This window comes from Saccopteryx leptura, chromosome 3, assembly GCF_036850995.1.
Source record: "Saccopteryx leptura isolate mSacLep1 chromosome 3, mSacLep1_pri_phased_curated, whole genome shotgun sequence".
Classification (NCBI taxonomy): domain Eukaryota; kingdom Metazoa; phylum Chordata; class Mammalia; order Chiroptera; family Emballonuridae; genus Saccopteryx; species Saccopteryx leptura.
This window is the reverse complement of record NC_089505.1, coordinates 124,261,017-124,282,632: the sequence shown is the minus strand read 5'-3', so window position 1 is coordinate 124,282,632 and position 21,616 is coordinate 124,261,017. Positions and strand designations below refer to the sequence as shown.

At 38.3% G+C, this 21,616-nt stretch overlaps 1 protein-coding gene across 9 annotated transcripts in view; it reads right to left on the bottom strand.

Moving 5' to 3' along the window:
• ELAVL4 (ELAV like RNA binding protein 4) overlaps positions 1–21,616 on the bottom strand; it is a 158,276-nt gene that overhangs the window by 61,724 nt on the left and 74,936 nt on the right. The window contains exon 1 of one of the 9 annotated variants that reach the window (XM_066376242.1): positions 21,208–21,260. The exons of 7 other annotated variants lie outside the window; for them this stretch is intronic. In XM_066376242.1, coding sequence (XP_066232339.1) covers positions 21,208–21,210 — 3 coding nt within the window. In that variant the 5' untranslated portion in view covers positions 21,211–21,260. Of the gene's footprint in view, positions 1–20,857; positions 20,893–21,207; positions 21,261–21,616 lie in introns of those variants that run through there. One more of the 9 variants, XM_066376244.1, reaches the window with a different exon arrangement.

Below are 21,616 nucleotides of genomic sequence, written 5' to 3'. Positions count from 1 at the left end.
TTCTTCTGATTAAATGCACAAACAATAGCCAATGGCACAGTTCATATAAACATAAATATTGTATATTTATAAAATGCCTGGCTTAGTGGATCAGAGTGTGAGCAAACTCACTAAGATTCAGCTGTAAAAAGCAATGTGTCATTCTGTAGATCTGTATCATGATCTAAAGATTTGTCTCATATCTCTGAATTTAAGTTTTATGCACATTAAGATTAAATTCTTTAGAAACCTACATAAAACTATTTTTTATTTTGAAAATTAACTATTTTCTTAACACATCCAGGGAGAAGAGTGGGGCAGGGAGGAACAGTGGGAGTTTGTATCTAGAAAACTCTGCACACAGCAAACTTTTTTGTTGAGAGGAAATGTATGCCTATGGCTCTTCCAATTGTGCAATTCAAAGGAGAGCCTTTTGGGGGGCATTCTAAATATACTGAGTGAAATAAAATAGTTCTAAACACCCAAATGTATGTATCAGTGGCCAATGTTAATTCGACCTATGGACAGTTCATATAGCCTCACGGTATGTCTATATGTTTATTAGTAAAGAGACTCTGAATGTGTTCTGATAGGGTAGTTTTAAATTTAGAAACTTTATTATACTTGAAATTTCATTTTTAATTTCCTCTTTCTTTTCTTTTTCTCCCAATAGGAGAACTCTATCCCTCAAGCTATCTCAGAGAGGTAGCTGGACTACCATCATTCTGCACACCCTCTGGGAAGGCAGATGTGTATGAGTGAGACTGAATCAGTATTGGTGAGAACGCAGACTTGAGCTGGTGGAAGTGTCTTCGAATTATTTGTGGACAGCATGTCTACAGAGCCGTAGAAATTCAAAGTTTGCAATTGTTATGCTTTAAGGTGCAATAAAATAGTCTCTTTGTTATTGGTGGAAATATGCATTGACACAAGCTTTCTGAATGTTATAGTCATATTTTTGGACCCAGTAATTCATTCTTAAGCTCAGAAAAGAATCCAAAAATTCTGTAGACCAAAAGGATACACAACAAGACATAAGAAAATTGTATCTAGGAGCTTTGAAAAAATAGAAACAACCTAAGAGCCTAACAAGGAGGATGACTAACTTATTGCATAGTTTTATAATATAGTATTCTGCAACTGTTAAAGTTATGTCGATAATGGTCTTTTATGACATATGAAAATGTGTATGATCAATATAGAAGAAAGGTAAAAATTTTATTGTCTCAATTATATAAACATGTATGGAGTGGAAGGGAAAAATAAAAATGTTAACAATAAATGGTGATTGTTATTCTTGTCTCCATTTTTATTTTCCAATTTGTTTATATATTTTACAAAGAAAATACAGCACTTTTATAATCCAAAAGAAAGTTATTTCTTTAAAAAGCAAGAAAATAAATCCTTCAAACCAGTTTGGAGCCATAGTATCAAAAACGATTCCACCTCCTTCTCTAAGTCTTTTTGCGGGATTTCTCCCTGGCCACATTTTGTTTGTTCCTATACTAGAGGACCCAGAGGGGCTCAAATGAATAAAGATCACATTTCTTGAAACAGTCTCTGGTTTGGTCTACCCTTCACCTGACTCATTGCGTGTTTGCAAGGTTACAATCTAAGTCTGCCTTATCGCCTGGCAGCAACCTTCACGAGGACAGCAAGGAGAGAAGATGATTTATAAGAAAACCACTCCCTGGATCAGGGAGTGAAAAGTACTGATCCGTTCTAAAAGCTCCTGCTGACAAACTCTGATATTATGAACATTCTGCACTTGGACAAAAGCTCCCACTTTTCTTAATTACATGGTTTGAGCAGGAGCCTGCTTTCAGGATCTGCCCAATCACACAACAGCCATTTATTTTCCCAACTGCAGCTGCCAAAATTTTCCCTGATCTCTGTTCTGTGCTCCATCTTCAAGGACATCTTGTGAATGTATGACACTGTCAAGCAACATTCCATGCCATGCTTTTTAAGCTTCTCTCTCTTCCCTGCACACGGAAATCCTCCTAATACATATTTATTAAAAATCTCATGAATAAGACGCAAATACTAAGTATCGTTACATTTTGGTCTGCTTTGAGGCAAACACTTTATTATGACAGTGAGCCACTAATATCCTCTGTCTTCTGTGAGATGGATTAGCTTTTGTTTTATGGACTTTACATCCTGCAATTCATTAGGTCCTCTCTTTGTACTACTGCTAGGAAAATGGTGCTAACTCTGCAGCTCTCTGTGTGTGGAAAAAGAGCAAAGGGCTTCACTGCAAACTTTTCATTGCTTTTAAAAAAAGATAAACTTTACCTCTAAATTCATCTTATTTTTAAATTCTCTTGATTTTCCTTCACTTTAATTTTCTCATTCTATTTTTTAAAAAAATCTCCCACTATATGTATTTTTTATGGTTTGCTGTGTATAACAACAGAACATTTTAAATTAGAAGAGAGAATAGTTAATATTTCTGTCTTTTCAAACTTGTCTTTTTCAAAATAGATTTTTGAAATCTTACTAATTCATATTAACTGGGCAAGAGTCAAACTGGCATTTAAAAAATTCAGAAATAGTAAGAACTTTTAAAACTTAAGTTTTAAAATTACTACCTTTACACTAAAGTTCAAACTGCATGATACATAATAACTCCCAGTCCTTTCAGGACTAATTTAATATGTCCCTAAGAAAAATCTGGATATGATACCTGTATATACACTAAGGTACTGAAAAGAGTTTATTTCTTTGAGTAAGGTAACTATGTCCTTTGAAATCACAGATACAAAGTAAATTTGCTTAGCAAACTCTTCCAAGCCTTGAAATATTCTTTTTATTCCAGAAATTTACCTTTTAAAAATGTGAAAGGTTAACAAATATTCAGAATCAGCTGTTGTGCAACCTAAAATATCTTTTGTACAGGTATCCTTTAAAGCAAGTTATAAGTCACAACTTAATAATGGTAATATAGTGCTTCATTTGAACAGCCCCTTCCCACAACTGAAGTTGGCTTTTAAAAGAAGAAAAGCAGTACAAAGAAACAAAAGCCAAGCTAAGTTCCTTAACATTAATGAGCTCCTTTGATGGACCAGAAGCCATTATGTTCAATGCCAGGGATACAAGGAGAGAAAAGAGGTTCCTGCCTGCAAGAAAGTAAATAAATAGGTAAATAAGCAATTACTATATAATGTCATAAATGTGGTAATGAAGAAGTATATTCAAAGTGCCTAGCAAAGTCCCTGCTCAGAACATGGCAAAGGCTCAAGAAACAGAGAAACTGTGATCAAGCTGATTAAAAAGTGCTTTGGGTTACACAGGAAAATGTTTAGGCAGGCAATGACCATTAACTCCTTCCAATGCCACCAACAGTTAGCACGTAATAAATGGTGATAGGTGTCTTCACACACATGCATTACTTTACTTAATTCTCTCACAACTCTGCAAAGTAGGTCATTGTCATGCCCCCGTTTATTACTGAGGAAGCCTAGGCTTAAAGAATGAAGTCACCCAGCATGATGGAGAAATGAGGCTTCGGGCAGTGTCTGCTGTCCCTCAGCCAGAACTGCAACTTGAACGCAAGTCTGAAACCAAATTCTATGCCCTTTCCTCAACCTCGGAGTCTGAGGGGAGAAACGTTCCTATCACCACAAAACGCAACCCAGTTGTCTTAGAGAAGGTAAATGATCGAAGCCGATTAAAACCATTCTAGGCTGTGTATCTGCTTGCTATTGGTCAGCAAATACTGACAGATAAGTGGAGCTTACAGGAAAGAGCTTAATTGAAAATCCTATACAGTGTAATGAAAAGAGCATGAGGTTTGAAGTTGATCTGATCCGGGTTTGAAAACCAGCTCCGGCCTTGACCTTGGTTTAGCCACTTAAAGACTCTCCAAGGTGCAATTTAAATGTACTCATCTGAAAAATTTGAACAATTCTATCTGCCTTGCGGCGTTGCTATGAAGATTAAAAATAACACACTCAAGGCATCTGGTTCAGAGCTCAGCACAGGTAAGCACTCAATACATGTTCATTCCCCTTGTCCAAAATGTAACATTCTGAAGATATATGCCCATTAAATAAAGTGTTGCAGGTAGCAAAGGTGACTAATCTAAGAGCTGGTAAAATTAATCCTTGAAATTTAATTTCTGAAGTAGAAAAGAACACTTCAAAAGGTTACTAGTCATCACCTATCTCAATAGCTGTTTCCTTCATCTTCAAAATGCTTCACAAACATTAACTTATAAGGTCTCACAATAATACCAGTCAGGAAAATACAGCCAAGGGGGAGGGATTAAGGAAACTTTTTAAAAATGAGTAATGAAAGCATCGTTGTTTTTTAACATTTACTTACACAATTTTTGGTACACTTTGTCCTTTTTAAAAAACCCTCTACTGTGAATGAATTAAAGTTAGATACTTCGAATATATGTAACAAGCACAGTCATTAGGGTTTCTGATTTCCAGAAAAGAAACCCTTCTTGTTTTCGGGGAAATTTCAGTAAACTGCCACAGTGCACTCTGTATACTGGCCGCAGAAGGCACCTCTGGCCTTCCACACGGACCCAATGAGGGTGGAGGAGCAGCAGTTACTCTTGGTCCACCCTCCACCTGGACCGCACATCCTTCCCTGACTCCAGGAGCAGGCACATTGACCAAATGCACTTTAAGAGGACTTTCCAGGATCCCTTCAGAAAGGTATGGTTGGAAGTGCAGAGAGGACTCAGCAAGTCTTATCTCTCTGGAAAAATGAGATGAACTTTCAAAGTCACTAGAAAGAATTCATTAAAGCACATGTCAGACTTGGGGAATTTTGTGAGCACATTTACACCCAGCACCCCATTTCATCTTTAGGAAGACATTGAGAGATGGGTGGGATGCTGGCCCACCCCTCTGCCCTCATCACTTGCATTTTATAGGTGAGCAAACTAAGAGTTAAGGAGCATATGGAGGGTGAAGTGACCAGCTGTTCACAAGGTGCAGTGTTGGGTTCTGAACTGAGTTCTTCCTAGCACTGATGCCCATCTTCCTCCTCACCCACCACAACCTCCCTAAACCCTGGAAAGCACCCTCCGGACTACATCCTTCTGCAGCCAGAAATGACAGAACATACTGGGGCTCTCTCTTGTGCCACATCCGCACAAGCACCCCTGCTGGCCTGAAGAGCCCTCCTCTCGCCATCACGCCTAATGACCTTCCTCAACACCTTCCTCCACGGCCCCCACCTCTGTTCCTTGTACACCCTTCCATCACAGACACTTATCACACGGCACTGAGATTCTTCGTCTTCCTGTCTCTATCGTTGGACTGTGTGCTCCTTAAGGACAGGTACTGTATGTGATTCATTTGTAATCCCAGGGACCAGTGCAGAGCTCTGGGTTTTGTTGGTAGAATAAATGAATGAATGGATGGCTCTTGAGGTGCTCACCTGCTCTCCATAGCTAAATCTCCTTTCCTTGCTCTGTTCCTCGCCACTGTGGCTACATCATAAACCTCTCCTATCTTTCCTCTTCAAAATCAATTTAATAATAGGAGCACTTGCATCTTTTAAAGCTATATTGCTCTTATATTGTCTCCCTCAACTTCTTTCAAACTGTCCCCAAAGAGTGTATTTTTAAGACCAGGTGTTTCCATTTTCTGAGTAGGGCCATCTTTACAGTGTCTATTTCTCCACTTCCACATTCCTTCTACCTCTGATCCCCTGTTTCAGGCCTAAACCCATTTTCACTTTGGGTCTGAAGCTGGCTAAGAGCCCCACAGAACATTTCCACCCGTGAGAGTTTCTCCAAGTCACAGAAGCTAAAGCCAGAGCCAATAGGGACTCTGAATATTTTGCTGTAACAACTGTTAGAGCTGGGCATTCTTGGTAAGATAAAAACAACAACAACAACAAAAACAAATGAGTGAATAAGTAATCATGTAATTACTTCTACATCCATTCAATTCAAATCAATTCAAACACCTGTTCAAAATCTATTGTATAACATAATGTTTAACAACACAAGCGTTAGAGCCTGAATGTCTAGATTCAAATCCTTGTTCAACTGTGTGACCTTGGGCATGTTACTCAATGGTTCTGTGTCTCAGTTCTCTCAATGTTGCTAGGGTTCCTAGGAATGTGGCAAAGGCTAAATATACTATTACTGTTAGATAACTAGGTACCAAGGCATTGCATTTCTGGCTTCTAGGAATTCAGTCTTGGGGGGTGGAGATTACTTTGATCTGTAAACAAACAAAGTTCCATATGCATTAAGGCAAGTGCCAAACTCTGCATACATCCTGTGGTATGTCCCTTCCATGTCAATGCTTCCATGTCTTTGCATGTGTGCTTCCTTTCCACCACTAAAGTTTCTCTCATCACCGTTTCAATAACCCTGTCACTTTGCAAAACTCACTTGAAGACTACTTCCCTGACCCACACAAGCCTCAGGCACCTCCTCTCTCTCCTCTGTTGAGGCACTCACTACTCAAGATTCAGTTATGGTTTACCTGCTTCTGTCCTCATTGACTGGGAGCTCTTTGAGAGTAAGGCTTGAATTTTGATTGACTTCTTGTTCCCAGCATGCACTACACAGATAGAATTAAACCTAAACCCATTGAATGAATCAGTGATCAGAGGCAGATGCAAGGTGCTAGGAGAGCTTAGAGGTAGAGAACATGAGGATGTTGAAAGGGACTTTCTTTTCCCAACCTACCAGGTTCCACAGTGTGCTGAGAAAAATCATAAGAGGAGCACGTGGTTCTATATTTTTTTAAAATCCGTTTCTAAAGGCTTTTCTCTTCCTGCTCTGTTTATTTTAGATGAGTACTGCATCGAGATAAAAATAAAGGTGAACTAGTGGCCAAGGAGGTCAAATAAATTCTCAGAGAATAATCATAGCACCATCATGCCACCAACCACAAGAGAAAAAGAAAATTTAGGAATCATTCAGTGCTCTGTACAAAAGGAGTGCTGTTAAATGTTTAGACAGTTATTCTTCTACTCTTAGGAGCATTTGATGGAGAGTTTAAGTAATTTTAAGTTTGTATTTATACATTGCTAATGAAAACAAAGGAGTTTTGTGATGAGAATAAACTGTATCTCTTGCTTTCTTTTTTTTAATCTTAAGATTTTACTCTAATTTTATGCAGTAGCACACAGAATGGAAAAACGAAATAAAAATACATGAAGATTTTTATCTAAATTTTTAAAATAATGCTTCCCAGTTGTTGACCCTTATGCATCAAGTAGGATTATATTCAATTGCAGGTAGTACAGGATCCTTTGCCTGGATACTTTAACCTATGAAATACGCATGCAGCATTATGTACAAGAAAGCACAAAACTAAAAAGCAGCACACTTAAGAACTAAACTCAGGATTACAGACTCCAAAGCCCTTGTACCTATGGACTTTCTTCACAGTTTCCCTTAGAGCCTGTGACTCTAGGAGGGTGGAGCCAATACAGCTTTGTGACAGACTGGCTGTTCTAGTCTCTACCATATTGATTTGAGGCAAATCAAATCTTATCTTCCTCTAGCATCCACAATTCTTTCTGGGATGATATGTCCTTGGTTTTAAGATGATCTCTTCTACTATTTGAAGGCTATGCAATGGGAAGTAACTCACATATTTTAGCCTAAAATTTCTCTCCCTGTGAGCCCCGCAATAAATGACTAATATAAAAAATGTACACCCTAATGCAAGAATGATTCAACATATGAAAATCAATGTGATACAACACATTGTATCACATTAACAGAATAAAGGGGAAAAATCATGTAATCACCTCAATAGATGCAGAAAAGACATTCTACAAAATTCAACATCCATTCTTGATAAGAACTCAATGAATCAGGCATAGAAGGAACATAACATAATAAAGAACATGTATGACAAGCCTACAGCTAACATTATATTTAATGGTGAAGGGCTGAAAACTTTTCCTCTAAGATCAGGAACAAGACAAGGATGCTCACTCTTCGCACTTTTATTCCACATCATATTTGAAGTCCTAGATAGAGTGGTCAGCAAGAAAAAAAAAAGTATCAGAATTGGAAAGGAAGAAGTAAAATTATCTCTATTGGTAGACAACATAATTTTATATATGGAAAACCTTAAAAACAAACCAAAAAACCATTAGATCTAATCAATAAATTCAATAAGTTGCAGTATACAAAATTAACATACAAAAATTAGTAGTGTTATGTGTTGTAGAATTGTACACCTGAAATCTGTATAATTTTGTTAACCAGTGTCACCCCAATAAATTCCATAAAAAATTAGCAGTGTCTCTATATACTAAGAACAAAATTTCTGAAAAAGAAATAAAGAAATTGATCTCATTTACAATAATCAGAACAACAAAACACTTAGGAATAAATTTAACAAAGGAGATAACAGTTCTCTACACTGAAAACTGTAAGACATTAATGAAAGAAATAGAAGAAAACACAAATGCATAAATAAGTGAACAAATCTATCTTTCTCTCTCTCCCTTCTTCCGCTAAAAAATTAATAACAAAAGAAAAAACCAAAAATAAATTAAAAAATATTCTGTATTCATGGATTGAAAGAATAAAAATTGTTTGAATGTCATTATTACCAAAGGCTATCTATAGATTCAATATAATCCCTATTAAGATTCCAATGACATTTTTTTTTACAGAAGTAGGAAAACACTCCTAAAATTTATTTGCAACCAAAAACATACCAAATAGCCAAAGAAATATGGAGAAGAACAAAGCAGAAGGTATCATATTTCCTGATTTCAAACTGTACTAATCAAAACGGTATGGTACTATCATAAAAACAGATAGACCAATGGAACAGAATTCACAGCCCAGAAACAAACCCAAGTATATATGGTCAACTGATATTTGACACAGGAGTCAAGAATGCTCAATGAAGACAGACAGTCTCTTCAATAAATGGTGCTGGGATAATTGGATAATCACATGTAAAAGAATGAAACCTGACACATATCTTATACCACTCACAAAAATTAATTTGAAATGGATTAAAGACTTAAATGTAAGATCTAAAACCATGAAACTCCTAAAGAAAATATAGAAAAAAAGCGCTGTGACATGGGACTTGGTAATGATATATATATTTTTTGGTATGACATCAAAAGCATAAACCACAAAATAAAAACAAAACAAAACAAATGGGACTACATCATAATACAAAGATTTTGCATAGCAAAGTAAACCATCAACAAAGTGAAAAGACAACCTATGAAATGGAAAACATTTGCAAACCATATATCTGATAAGAGGTTAATATTCAAAACATATAAAGAACTCAACTCAATAACAAAATCAATAAACCAATTTAAGTACACTATGGGCAAAGGACCTGGATAGACATTTCTCCAAAGAAGATATATGAAAGTCCAACAGATACATGAAAAGATGCTCAACGTTGCTAGTCACTAGGGATGTCACTAGTCTCAAGATCTCATGCTTGTTAGAAAGGCCATCATCAAAAAGACAAGTGGTAACACGTGTTGGTGAGGATGTGGAGAAAAGGGAATCCTTGTGTACTGTGGGTGGAAATGTATATTAGTGCAGCCACTATAGAAAACAGTACGGAGAATCCTCAAAAAATTATAAATAGGGGTACCATAAGATACAACAATTCTCCTTCTAGGAATATATCCAGATATAACAAAAACACTAACTCAAAAAGATATCTGTATCCCATGTTCATAACAGCATTATTTACCATAGCCATGGAAACAATCCAAGTATCCATCATTAGATTAATGGATAAATAAGCTGTGGTACATATATGCAATGGACTATTATTCTTAATTAAAAAAACGAGGAAATCCTACCATTTGCAACCACATGGATGAACCTTGAAGGTATGAAGGTTTCATGCTAACCGAAATAAGTCAAACAAAGACAAATAATGAATGATTTAACTTATATGTAGGATTTAAAATAAAAAAATCTGGACTCATAGAAAAAGAGATCAGACTTATATTTACCAGAGGTAGGGAGGGGGAGGCGAGGGGAAACCAGGATCGTGGTCAAAAAGTACAAAATTCCAGTTGTAAGTAAGTACTAGAGATATAATGTACAACATGATGACTATAGTTAACACTGCTTTTTGATATGTAGGAAACTTTTAAAAATAAATCCTAAGAGTTCTCATAACAGGAGAAAAAAATTTCCCTTATTCTTTTCTTCTGTTTTTTATTTTTATTGTATCTATGTGAGAAGAAGGATGTTAGCCAAGTTTATTGTGGTAACCATTTCACAATATATGTAAACCAAACCATCATTTCTGTACACCTTAAAGTTATACACTAATGTATGCCAAATTTCTTAATAAAAATGTACACCCTAGGAGGACTGTACCATTTTTTTAAATTTGCTTTTATTAAATGCCTACTGTGTGCCCAGTCCTGAATCAGGCTCTTTACATATGCTAAAAATTAATCCTTTTTATTTTTTTTAGGTGAGAGGAAAGGAAAATAGCAGATTCCCACATGCGCCTGACTGGGATTCACCCAGTAACCCCGTCTGGGGCTGATGCTCAAGTCCCGAGCTATTAGCGCCTGAGGCTGACATGTTGGGACCAATAGAGCTATCCTCAGCATCTGGGGCCAGGCTTGAATCAATCAAGATGCCTGTGGAGGGGAAGAGGGAGAGAAGGGGGAGAGAGAAGGGGAGAGAAGTAGATGGTCACTTCTCCTTTGTGCCCTGACTGGGAATTGAACCTGGGATGTCCATACGTTGGCCGACACTCTTTCCACTGAGCCACTGGCCAAGGCCACAATTAATCCTTTAAATAAGCCTAAAAAGTAGGCATTATTAGTTCCATTTTACAATGAAACCAAGGCTCAGACAAATTAATGACTTTACCAAGACCCCCAAACAGGTAAATGGAGAAGGAAAAAAACCCGTCGATTCTCTGACTCCAAAACCCATGCTCTTAACCACTGGAATGCTCTTATGGAAATGAATAATCCTATGATAATGCCAATAACTACTGATCTTTTTAGGTCTGTAAAGAGCAATTGAGTGATCCTACCACATTACTTGACAGAACATCCTGGATGGCCCTGTCCTTAGCTGGATGATTAACTAAACCTTTCTTCTGACTTTCTCAGGGCATTTATCCCATTTCATAGCCTCAAATATAAGAACATAGAATGAAGCCTCTCCCTCTTTGACAGAGTCCCCTGATCTACTTATGAGTTCTCCATGTTGGGTTTCCCTGTAGCCCAGACACCTCAACCTAATCGTTTAATTTCTTGCTACTCCAGGACTGACCACCCCACACCTTGAGTGCAGTATTCACCCATGAGTCAGCATCTGGATGTATGAAGCCTAGCCTTTCAGATCAAGGTGTGGACTGCTCCAGCTCATGAAGACACTGGCTGAACCACTGGTGGATTCACTGTGTTCACAAACAAGTACTCAGTACTTTCACTCTTCAACCCATCATCCCAATGTTTTTTTTTGTTTGTTTATTTTTTAGTGAAAGAGGGTAGGCGTAAAGACAGACTCCCACATGCACTTCGATCAGGATCCACAGGGCAAACCTACTAGGGGACAATGCACTGCCCTTCTGGGGCTGTTGCTTCATTGCAACAGGAGCCATTTTATAGTGCCTGAGGTGAGGCCATGGAGCCATCCTCAGTGCCCGAGGCCAACTTGCTTGAGCCAATCAAGCCATGCTTGTGGGAGGACAAGCGAGAGAGAGAGAGAGAGAGAGAGAGAGAGAGAGAGAGAGAGAGAAGGGGGGAGGGGTGGAGAAGCAGGTGGTCACTTCTCCTGTGTGCCCTGGCCAGGAATCAAACCTGGGGCTTCCACATGCTGGGCCGATGCTCTACCATTGAGCCAACCGGCCAGAGCCTCCATGTATTTTTAAAATAGCACTTCATTATGTGAAATTATAGACTATCACACAATAGGTGATATCTACTAAAATTGACTTATTCACTGATGCTATTGTCTGTCTTCCCCCTCTAAAATAAAAGCTTCACGAGAGCAGGGGCTTGTCTTCAACACCACTCTATCTCTGGCACCTACAACAGTGTCTGGTATATATCAGGCACCCAACAATTGTTTGAAGAATGGGACACGAGTTAATGTTGGATGTCAACAAGGACAATCATTAGCACATTATATGTCAGTCACCATTCTAAGTCTTTAATATGCATTGATCCACCAAATCCTCATAAGAATTCTAGTTTACAGGTAAGGAAATTGAAAGGTAGGAAGAGTAAGTGATTTGTCCAAGATCACAACTGGTTAAGATAAAATTTGAACTGAATGCTGGCGGTCTTGATCTAAAGTCTTATTAATAACAACAAGGCTAACATGTCTTTTTTAGTCTTTTAGTGCCTACTTTTTAAGAGGTGAGTAATACAAAATTGAAGACAGAACGTGGGCACTGGAATCAAACAGACTAGGCTTGGAATCCCAAGTCTGACATTCCTACCCAGGTGACCTTGTGCAAGTTATGTAACCTACATGGTGCTTTTTCTTAAAAAATGGGAGTAAAAATACCTGCTTCCTAAAGTAGTTGTGAGGTTTAATGAGATAACCTAAGTAAAATTATTTTTGCAAAGCCTCACAATATACTATAAAGGGTTGCTATTATTGTGGTGTATCATTGTTAACTGTGTGGTACAGACAGCAAGTGATGGAAAGGAGTCTAGAATGGCAATTTCCAACCAGTGTGCCATAGAGTTTTTGAAACATGTAATACCTGACTATTTAGTCAGGGGCACTGACTTCTTTTCCCTTAGAGTGTCAAATAAAAAACCGACAACAGCCATCACAACAACAGCCATTATAACAATAGCCATCTGGTGTGAATGAATAAAAAATATACCTGTTTTTTTTTAGATTGGAAAACAATACATTTTTTGGTGTGCCATAGAATTTTAGTAATTAGTTAATGTGTGCCATGAGATAAAAATGTTGAAAATCGTTAACTAGAAGACAGAAGAATTACTGAGAAATTACAGTTGAGTCATGGTGATCAGGAAAAGTTTCATGTAAATAGACATACTTAAGTTTTTCATCTCAAAGTTATAGAGCTGTGGTTAGTAAGCTACAGTAATGTCAAAATCAGTTTGTAAGACAAGGGGGCTTTGGGTCCAACATCCCTCTCATAGATCAAAAGTTAACAGGGCTCCTGATGGGAGATCATATATTATAGACAACCTAACCAATAGCCAACTACCTCATTCAGTTAACAATTAATTACTGAGTGACTATTATTGGGTGCCCGGCACCAAGATAAACCCAGTTCTGAGTGTGGAGGTGATGGTGAAACAGACAAATCAACAAATTGATTACGCAGTGTGGAAGACCAAAACTGAGGGAGCTGGCAGTGCAAACAGAGGCGGCTCTAGCCCAGTGTGAGTTAGGGCAGTCCTGGGTGAGACGAGCCTCCTCCTTGTCTCATGGTGAAGGAAAGCAGAAGGCTGTTTGAGACCAAGAGGTCTTGGTGAGCACAGTGTGGAACAGCCTGGTGCAGTTCCACAGTGGAAGATAAATGGAAGGCAGAAAGCTGCAGGGGGGGGGGGGAGGCTGGCAAGGAGGGCAGAAGCCAGGTCACAAAGGGTCTCCTGGGTCTGGGGATGGCGGCTGGGCTTAGTCCTGATCCACAAATCAATTATGTAGCCATCTCCGAGATATATCTCAACGGTGTGACTATAGCAAATGACTGGTTCCCCATGAAATACAAACAGAACAGCATTAAGAGGGGGAAAGTATACATTATCTTTTTAGGCTCACTGCTGAATTTTCTTTGTGACCCTATTTTCCTCCTGAATAGATCACGGGCATTTTTAGCACAAGTGTAGTTTATCACCACCTCATGATACTGTTCCCCTTTTGTACTCTAATGTCGTTTTCAACTCAACTCTATTCAGCAAATGTTATTCTCCCTTCCTCAGTCCAGTGCTCTGATCAACTTGGTCAATATTTGCTGAATTGGACTGGATTCATTGAGCCTCAACTGTGTAAGATAACACTGTGCCAACAGCAAGGGCTTTGGCCCAGGGTAGGGGGAGATAAAAAGATGATTATCACAGCACCTTCTCCTCAATAAACTTGAACTTCGAATGATGCAAACTAGACGTGCATGGCAATCATATATTATACATACCCCAAGGCAGACCGCAGGGTGCTGCATTTGTTCGCAGTGGCCTCTGCAGGTGGTGGGAGGCAAATCCCACGCTCAAAGCACCTTCACCAGACAGTCAACTCCTTGAGGGCAGGGGGCTGTGGCTCCTTTCCCACCAAATCCTCAGAGACCACCAAAGAGTAAGGGCTTAGTAAGTATTTATCAAATGGATCTGTTCGATTCTCACAACAGCCCTGGGAGGTATAAATCATTATTTATACAAACGTGAAAACTGAGTTTCAGAGAAATCATGTCACTTGCTTGATGTTATAAGGTTAGTAAGTGGTACAGTAAACATAATAATAATAATGATAACAATAATAATTATTATTCTTTTCAAATTAAGGAAGGCTACACTCCATTTATTATTCTCTAAATGTCTGTGCCACAATATTGTTTTCCCATACTAAGATGGAAAATGTTTTTTCTCCCTGAATGAAAGTTAGGTTTAGAATTTGAGTTACTGAGCTGTGGTTGGCTTTCTTCTGCTGCCAGTTTTAGTTGTTCCAAAAGACACTGACTGGCTTTAGGACAGATGGATCTGTCACGTCGCAGGTTATGGCATTCTTCAACACAAAGTGTCCCTGATGCTCTCCCATTCCCTCCCCAGTCTGCAAACGAGACTTAGTCCTACTTCAATATAATTAAGCAAATCTTTGTTGAATACCTACTATGTGCTAGACACTTTTCTCAGTACTTCCAGAATAAAACACAGTATGAAAGGGTCTGAGCCTTTGCCTCTTGTGAGTAAATCATATCTTACCCACTTTCACGTGTAGTAAAACCTCAAGGGCAGCTAGTAAACCCTTTAGGGCCGAGACCAGCTGAACCACTTATCTCTATGTAAAGCAGTACAATCCTAACACAAAGTAGGCATTTTAATACATTTTCATGAAATGAATAAATCTTTTACATGTTGCTCTATAATTAGACCTGGGTTCAAATCAAATCCTGGCCTAATCAATTCTGGGTGTGTAACCTTAATTTACCTTTTTAAACTTGTTAGATTATCCATAAGATAGCAAAATTAACATTTACCCTTTAAGACTGTTCTAAGGATTTAAGGCGATGGTGTGTGTAAGGCACAGTGTCTGACTTATAGTTAGAGCTCAAGAAATAAAAGCTAATTTCTAATCTCACCTCTAGGTCACCTCCACTATTTCTTGTTGTCATTATTATTATTACTTTGTAGCTTCAACTAGGCAGCATGACTAAGGAATGAGGTTTGCTAATTAATAAATATTTTGATGAAGAGCAATCCCTAACATATACCATGTGGACATCAATTTTCAAAGATTTAGTTCCACATTAAATCTAAAACAATCACAAGCTATCCTATCTTTAATTATTTGGAAGATACTAGAGATCTTGCATTGTACAGCTGTAACAAAAAATGGACTCCCCCCCCCCATCATCTAGGACAGCGTTTCTCAGACTTTACTGACCATGATCAAACAAAGCACAAAAAAAGTAAGAAATATATTGAACTTAATATCGCAATTCAGAACACAGATAACTGAAACAAAAGTTTCATGATGGAATACATACTTACTTACCCTTACTAAGTATCAGCCACTGATATTTTTTTTTCTATTTTATTCTTTTCTAGCATGCTAATGTTTTAATTTGTTTAAATTCTGGTCAAGACTCAGTAATATAATTGGTAAAACTAGCACGTAATAATTTACTAATATTATCATCTTGTTTGTTAGACTGTATTGACGATATTGCTTAACTGACCCTCCAATCAAGCTACAAAGTTGTATTAATTCTATTTTATGTATTGAGAAACTGAAACTCAGAAAGGTTAGGTGACTTGGACTAAAGAGATGCCCATTAGTTTATGACACACCCAAGACTTCCAAGACTCACAAGTCTTCTAACTGTAGTTCAGTATCTTTAAAAAATTGTAACACAATTCAACAAACATTTACTGTGTACCTACTATCTTCCCAGCACAGAAATAAGGGAGTATTTGACATCATCTCTGCCCTCCAGGGCTCACAAACTACCAGGGAGGACAGGCATCATTTGGTACAAGTACATGGAAGACTGAATGGGTACTTTTCTATTCTGGAGGAAATAAGCTGACTCACAAACCACCACCCTCCTCTCTCTGGCCACACAGCATCCCACAAAATAAGCACTGGTACCTGTTGGTGAGAGAACGCAGCGTAGTCCTCTAACGGCACATTTCTTTATGATCTGAAATTAAGTCAATATTTTTCCTCCTACTGCTTTTTGGCACTGTAACCAACCCTAAAACAATCTGCAATGTGACTTCACCAATGAGCTTCATCATCATAGCATCACACTATAATCAGTAGTGTTCTTTAATGCTGCTTCCCTCTAAATAACCAATACCTAATTTAGGAACAATTTTAGAGTGACTTCAATTTCTGAGAAACCATGACTCAATAAAGACAGCTCTTTACCCTGCAGAACAATCAGGAAACTACAGTTCTCTGATCTAAGACATTCCATAGCCATCAATTCAAATAAAATCAACACCACATCAAAATACCATAAGTGTCCTAAACCTTAACCTCTACTTGTCTCTCTGGCACTATTTTTGTACATCCCGAGCTGCATTCACACCAGACTATTTACTATTTCTTAAGCAAGTTCACATCTCGGTGTCTTTGCTCTTATTCTTCTCTCCACATGGAATTCCCTTTTCTCCTCATTTTTCTGCCTATCACGTTTTCCTGGCTCCACTCAAATGCCATTTCCTCCACGAAGCCTTGTTTCCTTCCCTCAATAAGAAAGAAGGCCTTCCTCTGTTGTATATGTGCCCCCTCTGCCAAGGCACATTTTGCAGTCTGCCTGTCATTGTCCTTAACTACTATATTAGAGGATGTTTTAAATACTGCCACATTCCAGGAGGCACCTAGAATGTGGTGTATATTCCTTTTGGTCTTTCATTAATAAGTGTGAAATTTTTCTACACTTTCTTCAAATTCAAGCCCCTTTCTTCCACAGATCTACCTCTGCTCATATAAGCACATTCCAAAAATCAACCACAATTCTCCCAGAGTTTGGGCACCACATACATGGCTGCTTACAAAATCCTTACAAGAACCTTATTGAAGCCTTGAAACAGATACACGTGGAAAGAGAAGTTCTATTGTCTGTTTAACAGCAAAGCTCTTTTTTTATGAAAGCGTAGGGCCTGCAAAGTGGCACTTGGGAATCAGATCAATGTAGAACCCTTCCCCACGTTTGAAGGATGAACCTGAAGGAAAGAAAATGCTCCCTTTCGTATCCTTCGCATGATCACATGAAGTGAAATCCAAAATCCCTGACATTAAAACAGTGTTCTCAGGTTATGTTTTCAGTTTGTCTGGAACTCCTTCAGGGATGACTTGTACTATTTCTTCATCTTCACTGGTGACAGCAACAGGTTCCAATTTAAAACAGTTTGCGAATTTATTTAACGTGCCTATTTATTCACCCTGTCAGAGCCATGGCAAACAGGTACAGAATTAGGCTCGGCCTAACACCGGTCCTGACACCACCCCCGACCCCTCCCCACGTGTGTGTGATCCACAGCTACGTCAGGCTGTGGAGTGCTTTTCCTCCTTTCTCTTTCCTCCCTTCAGGTGGGGGTAATGAGCTGTGGCCAGCACTCCGCTCACATCGCCAATGCCTCTTCAGGCAGCCCGATCACTTCTGGAGCTGTTTGCATGGCCATAGCATCCACCACCCTGCTCACCAAGCAGGAGAAGGAAAACTAATGGCAACTTAGAAAAATCTCATTAAGCCACTTTTTGCTTCAACGTTTCACCACTCCTTGAGAAACAGAACTTTAAAATTCAGCCCATTGGGAAAACAAGAGGGATAGAGAAAAAAGGCTGATGTAGCGAAGGGGAAAAAATAGCTCCAAAGAAAGTTGGTTTCTGGGCCAAAGTCAAGTAACACACAGGTTATTATGTATCATATATATTTATTTTTTTAATTAATTAATTTATTTTCCTTCTGGTTGACCTCTGAATTTCCTAGTAGACTTTCATGAAACTAAAAAATAAAATAAAATAAAATAAAAAATAAGCACTGATTAAAATTAGATTTATGTTCTCCTTTTATTTTCTTTTAATAACTAAATCTTAAATTAATTCTAATTTTAAAGAAAATCATGGAGAATGCAAAACTCAAGGAGAATGCAGAAAAGAAAGCCATATGATTCTAGAGAAAAACTGAGGGTTTGTCTGTGTCTAAAAGCCACTCTGTCACACTCCCACTGCCTCTGGAGTTCGGGGGAGAGGACGGAGACTATGAGGGTAGCACATGATGTGTTACTTCTTCCCAGGGCATCTGGAATAAGCAGAAAGACCTGAAGACTGAAAGAGACCTACCGTCCTCTAAGCACTTCTCATATCAGGTTCTGCGTCTGGTTGGTGCCTTCCAACACTGTTCCTCATCTGAGCTTCACAGAAACCCTGGGAGTCGGGCATGACCAGCCCCATCTTAAAGATGAGGACACTGGGGCTCGGAAAACTGAAGCACCTCATCCAAGATCACCCAATTACAAATTGGAAAAGTCAGGGTTCCAACTCAAATCCACCTGACTGTAAGTCCTTTGAACTTCTTGGCTTCTTACAATGAAGAGCAATACTTCCAAAGGGTTCCTATTATTATTCATTATATCACTTTTGTTTTGTCTGTGTGCACACACCATGAAGGTCCTCTGAGTCTCGAGACCGACTCGCGGTTCCGTGGCCTCTGAGCTGGCCCTGCCGACAGAGACGTAGGAAAAATGGTATCTAGGAGAAACAAATCTCATTTTTCTACATGCGTACAAGTTGGTGGAATATGTTTTTTAGCCCATCTGCAAACCGGCCCTCTGGGTCTTAATCACAATAACCAGGTTGTTTTTAGAATTAGAACCTTTTCCATTACAGAGGTGATTAAAATATAATCAAGCTAGAAAGTTATCCTCCCCCAAAGCCACTTAAAACAGAGAAACTCCAAAATAAAACCAATTTACATATTTTAGCCCAAATTAAAAAAGTAAAAGCTAAGGAATTCCTTTTAATATCCTGAATAATAAATGCACATTTATGTAAAGCTTACTTTGGGGAACAGTTACTATGAGGACAACTTTCCCAATATTATTCATAAATATCACTTCTGTTTTGGTGTTACAGCAAGAACGTGGACTTGTGGGGATTGTGCTGTCTGTGCCGAGTGCATCTACAGAGATAATTAACATTGAAGACATGTGCAATATCCAGAATTTTAGATGTGTGGTTGGCTGCACTACAAAAAGTAACAGAAAAGATGAGTCAAATCTGGTCAAAATCACAAATTGTAGGGACTTAGTTGTTTACTCCATTTTAAGTGAGCACTTTCCTAATGAAAGTTTCATTAGTAAAGACTGCAAGTTCTCGGGCTTTCCACCACAGACTTTTAAATAGCACTAAGAGCTAAAATTTATCATTAAAGCTGTATTTACTACTACTGTATCTTCAAAGGGGGCACTTGAAAAAAAATGTTCAACTGAGCCAGTTATTTCTCATGCACAAATTAGAAAGCAAAATTCTAAAGGGTTTAGACTGGCAGCTTAGGAAAACACTGACTACTTGAGAATCTATTATTGCTACATCCAGGGCACACTGGGGGTCATGGCTGTCCGTCTCCTCCTCCTCCCCACATACACTGAATGCAGTTTCTTACTGTGGATGCCGAAGTGACTATGTTTTCTGCTCCACCAAACTCACGGTTTACACAGGGACATGCCAAGAGGATCACTATCTTCTCGGGTCCTCCTTGGAGGCTAACATGGGAAAAGGTATTCAAAGAATCATCTCTGTCAGAAGCAAGGCATTCCTATTTCTGTAAAAGTAACAGGCTTTAGCCAAACTCCATGGCCAGCAGACAGAAAGACAAGTTCTTCCCAACTGTCCATACTTGACTTTTTCCTGAGTGTGAACATCTGGATATACGAAACCTTATAGACAAAAATGTTCAGGAGATCTTTTACCTATCTTTTCGAGTCATGCCTAGACTCTTACAAATACAAAAGAAAAAAACATTTATATATTTGAATGTTCCAACAGATCTTTTCTCATAATTTGATGCAAACCTCACTGTATAATGTCTAATCTTAAAGCCCCTCACCCCCAAAATCCCCAATCACAGGGACTTAACTTTTAATTATATCTTTTGATTAGTATCAAAAGAAAAAGAGATAGTGACCTTGAATTCTACGTTCCAAAGAAAGGCACATAAGTTAGTCCTCAACAAATACGTCTTCATCCAAAAAAAAAAAAAAAAAATGATAGCTAGGCTCTACTATGAACGCAGTTAACAAAACGACTTCAAGGGCTAGCTGTTAGAGAAGAACAGACAATCGAAGGTAACTGATTCATAGACTGAGCAAGAGAGGATTCAACGCCACAGAGTGCAAAGAGAGAGGAAACCTCCATGCTATAGTGTGTTTTTCAGAATTCACCATCTTGGCTGGAATTGTTTCTCTGCTTCCTCATATCCTGAAAAAAAGAACTAAAGTTCTTATAGAAAAAAATCGATGAAGTACATTTTTATATCTTTAAAATGACTAATCTAAAAATTAAAGTTTAAATGTTATTTTCAAACCAAGAGTCCAAAAGAAGTTATTTTTAGGAGAGATCTACAACTTATAATTTTTTTCCATTAATTATTTATTGCTAGCTTTGCATTTTACTTTCATAATTAAGAATAAAGCTCCCCCCAAACAATAACAACAACAAAAAAACAAATTGCAAAAACACAATTATACTGACCTTATTTCTCCAACATTTTCACTGCTTTCTCAACAAAATTATTTTAAAATTCCATTTATGGCATTCAGCATTTCTTGATTCTTGCAGAGGGGGATCCGTAGTGAGGGGGGAAATCTCTCTAGTGTTAGATACAACAAGGATCTGAATAATGATCTTCCCCAAAGCAAAAGCGGTCAGTTCTAAAATGGTCCGGCAAAAGGCTAAATCTCAGGGTGAAGGGAGGGCATGGGGAAGAGAGAAGGAAATATAGGTAGAGAGATAGAAAGAGAGAGAAAGCTGCCACCTATTAGGAGCTCTGACACACATAAGTTATTTCTTAATGAATGTACAAGAAACGGCATAAATATTACCATTAAGCAGAGTGGCTGTGAACATCCAACGCAAGCTAGCTGGCTAGCTGACTGCTTTTTCATTTTCTGTTCTTTTGTAACAATTCCATTTCCAAAGTGCTTGATTCTTAACACTGATGCTCCAAAGCTATTGTGAGCACACTGCCTGAATACTTAATGAGATAAACAAATGAAATGGCTCATCTATGATGCCCCCAGCTAGCATCCCAAAGTGTATATAATTAAAGGTGTGAACAAGACAGCAAAGAAGCTATGAACCTGCAAAGTCAAGGTTCTGAGAAATTATCAGGCATCTGGAATGGCACCAGTTCAAATTTATCACATATTATCTCTTAAAATGCCAAGGTGCAGACCCACATGTTGGTACTCCTCTCTACTCCTGCCCTCCAGCCTTTTTCCCCCCTTTCCA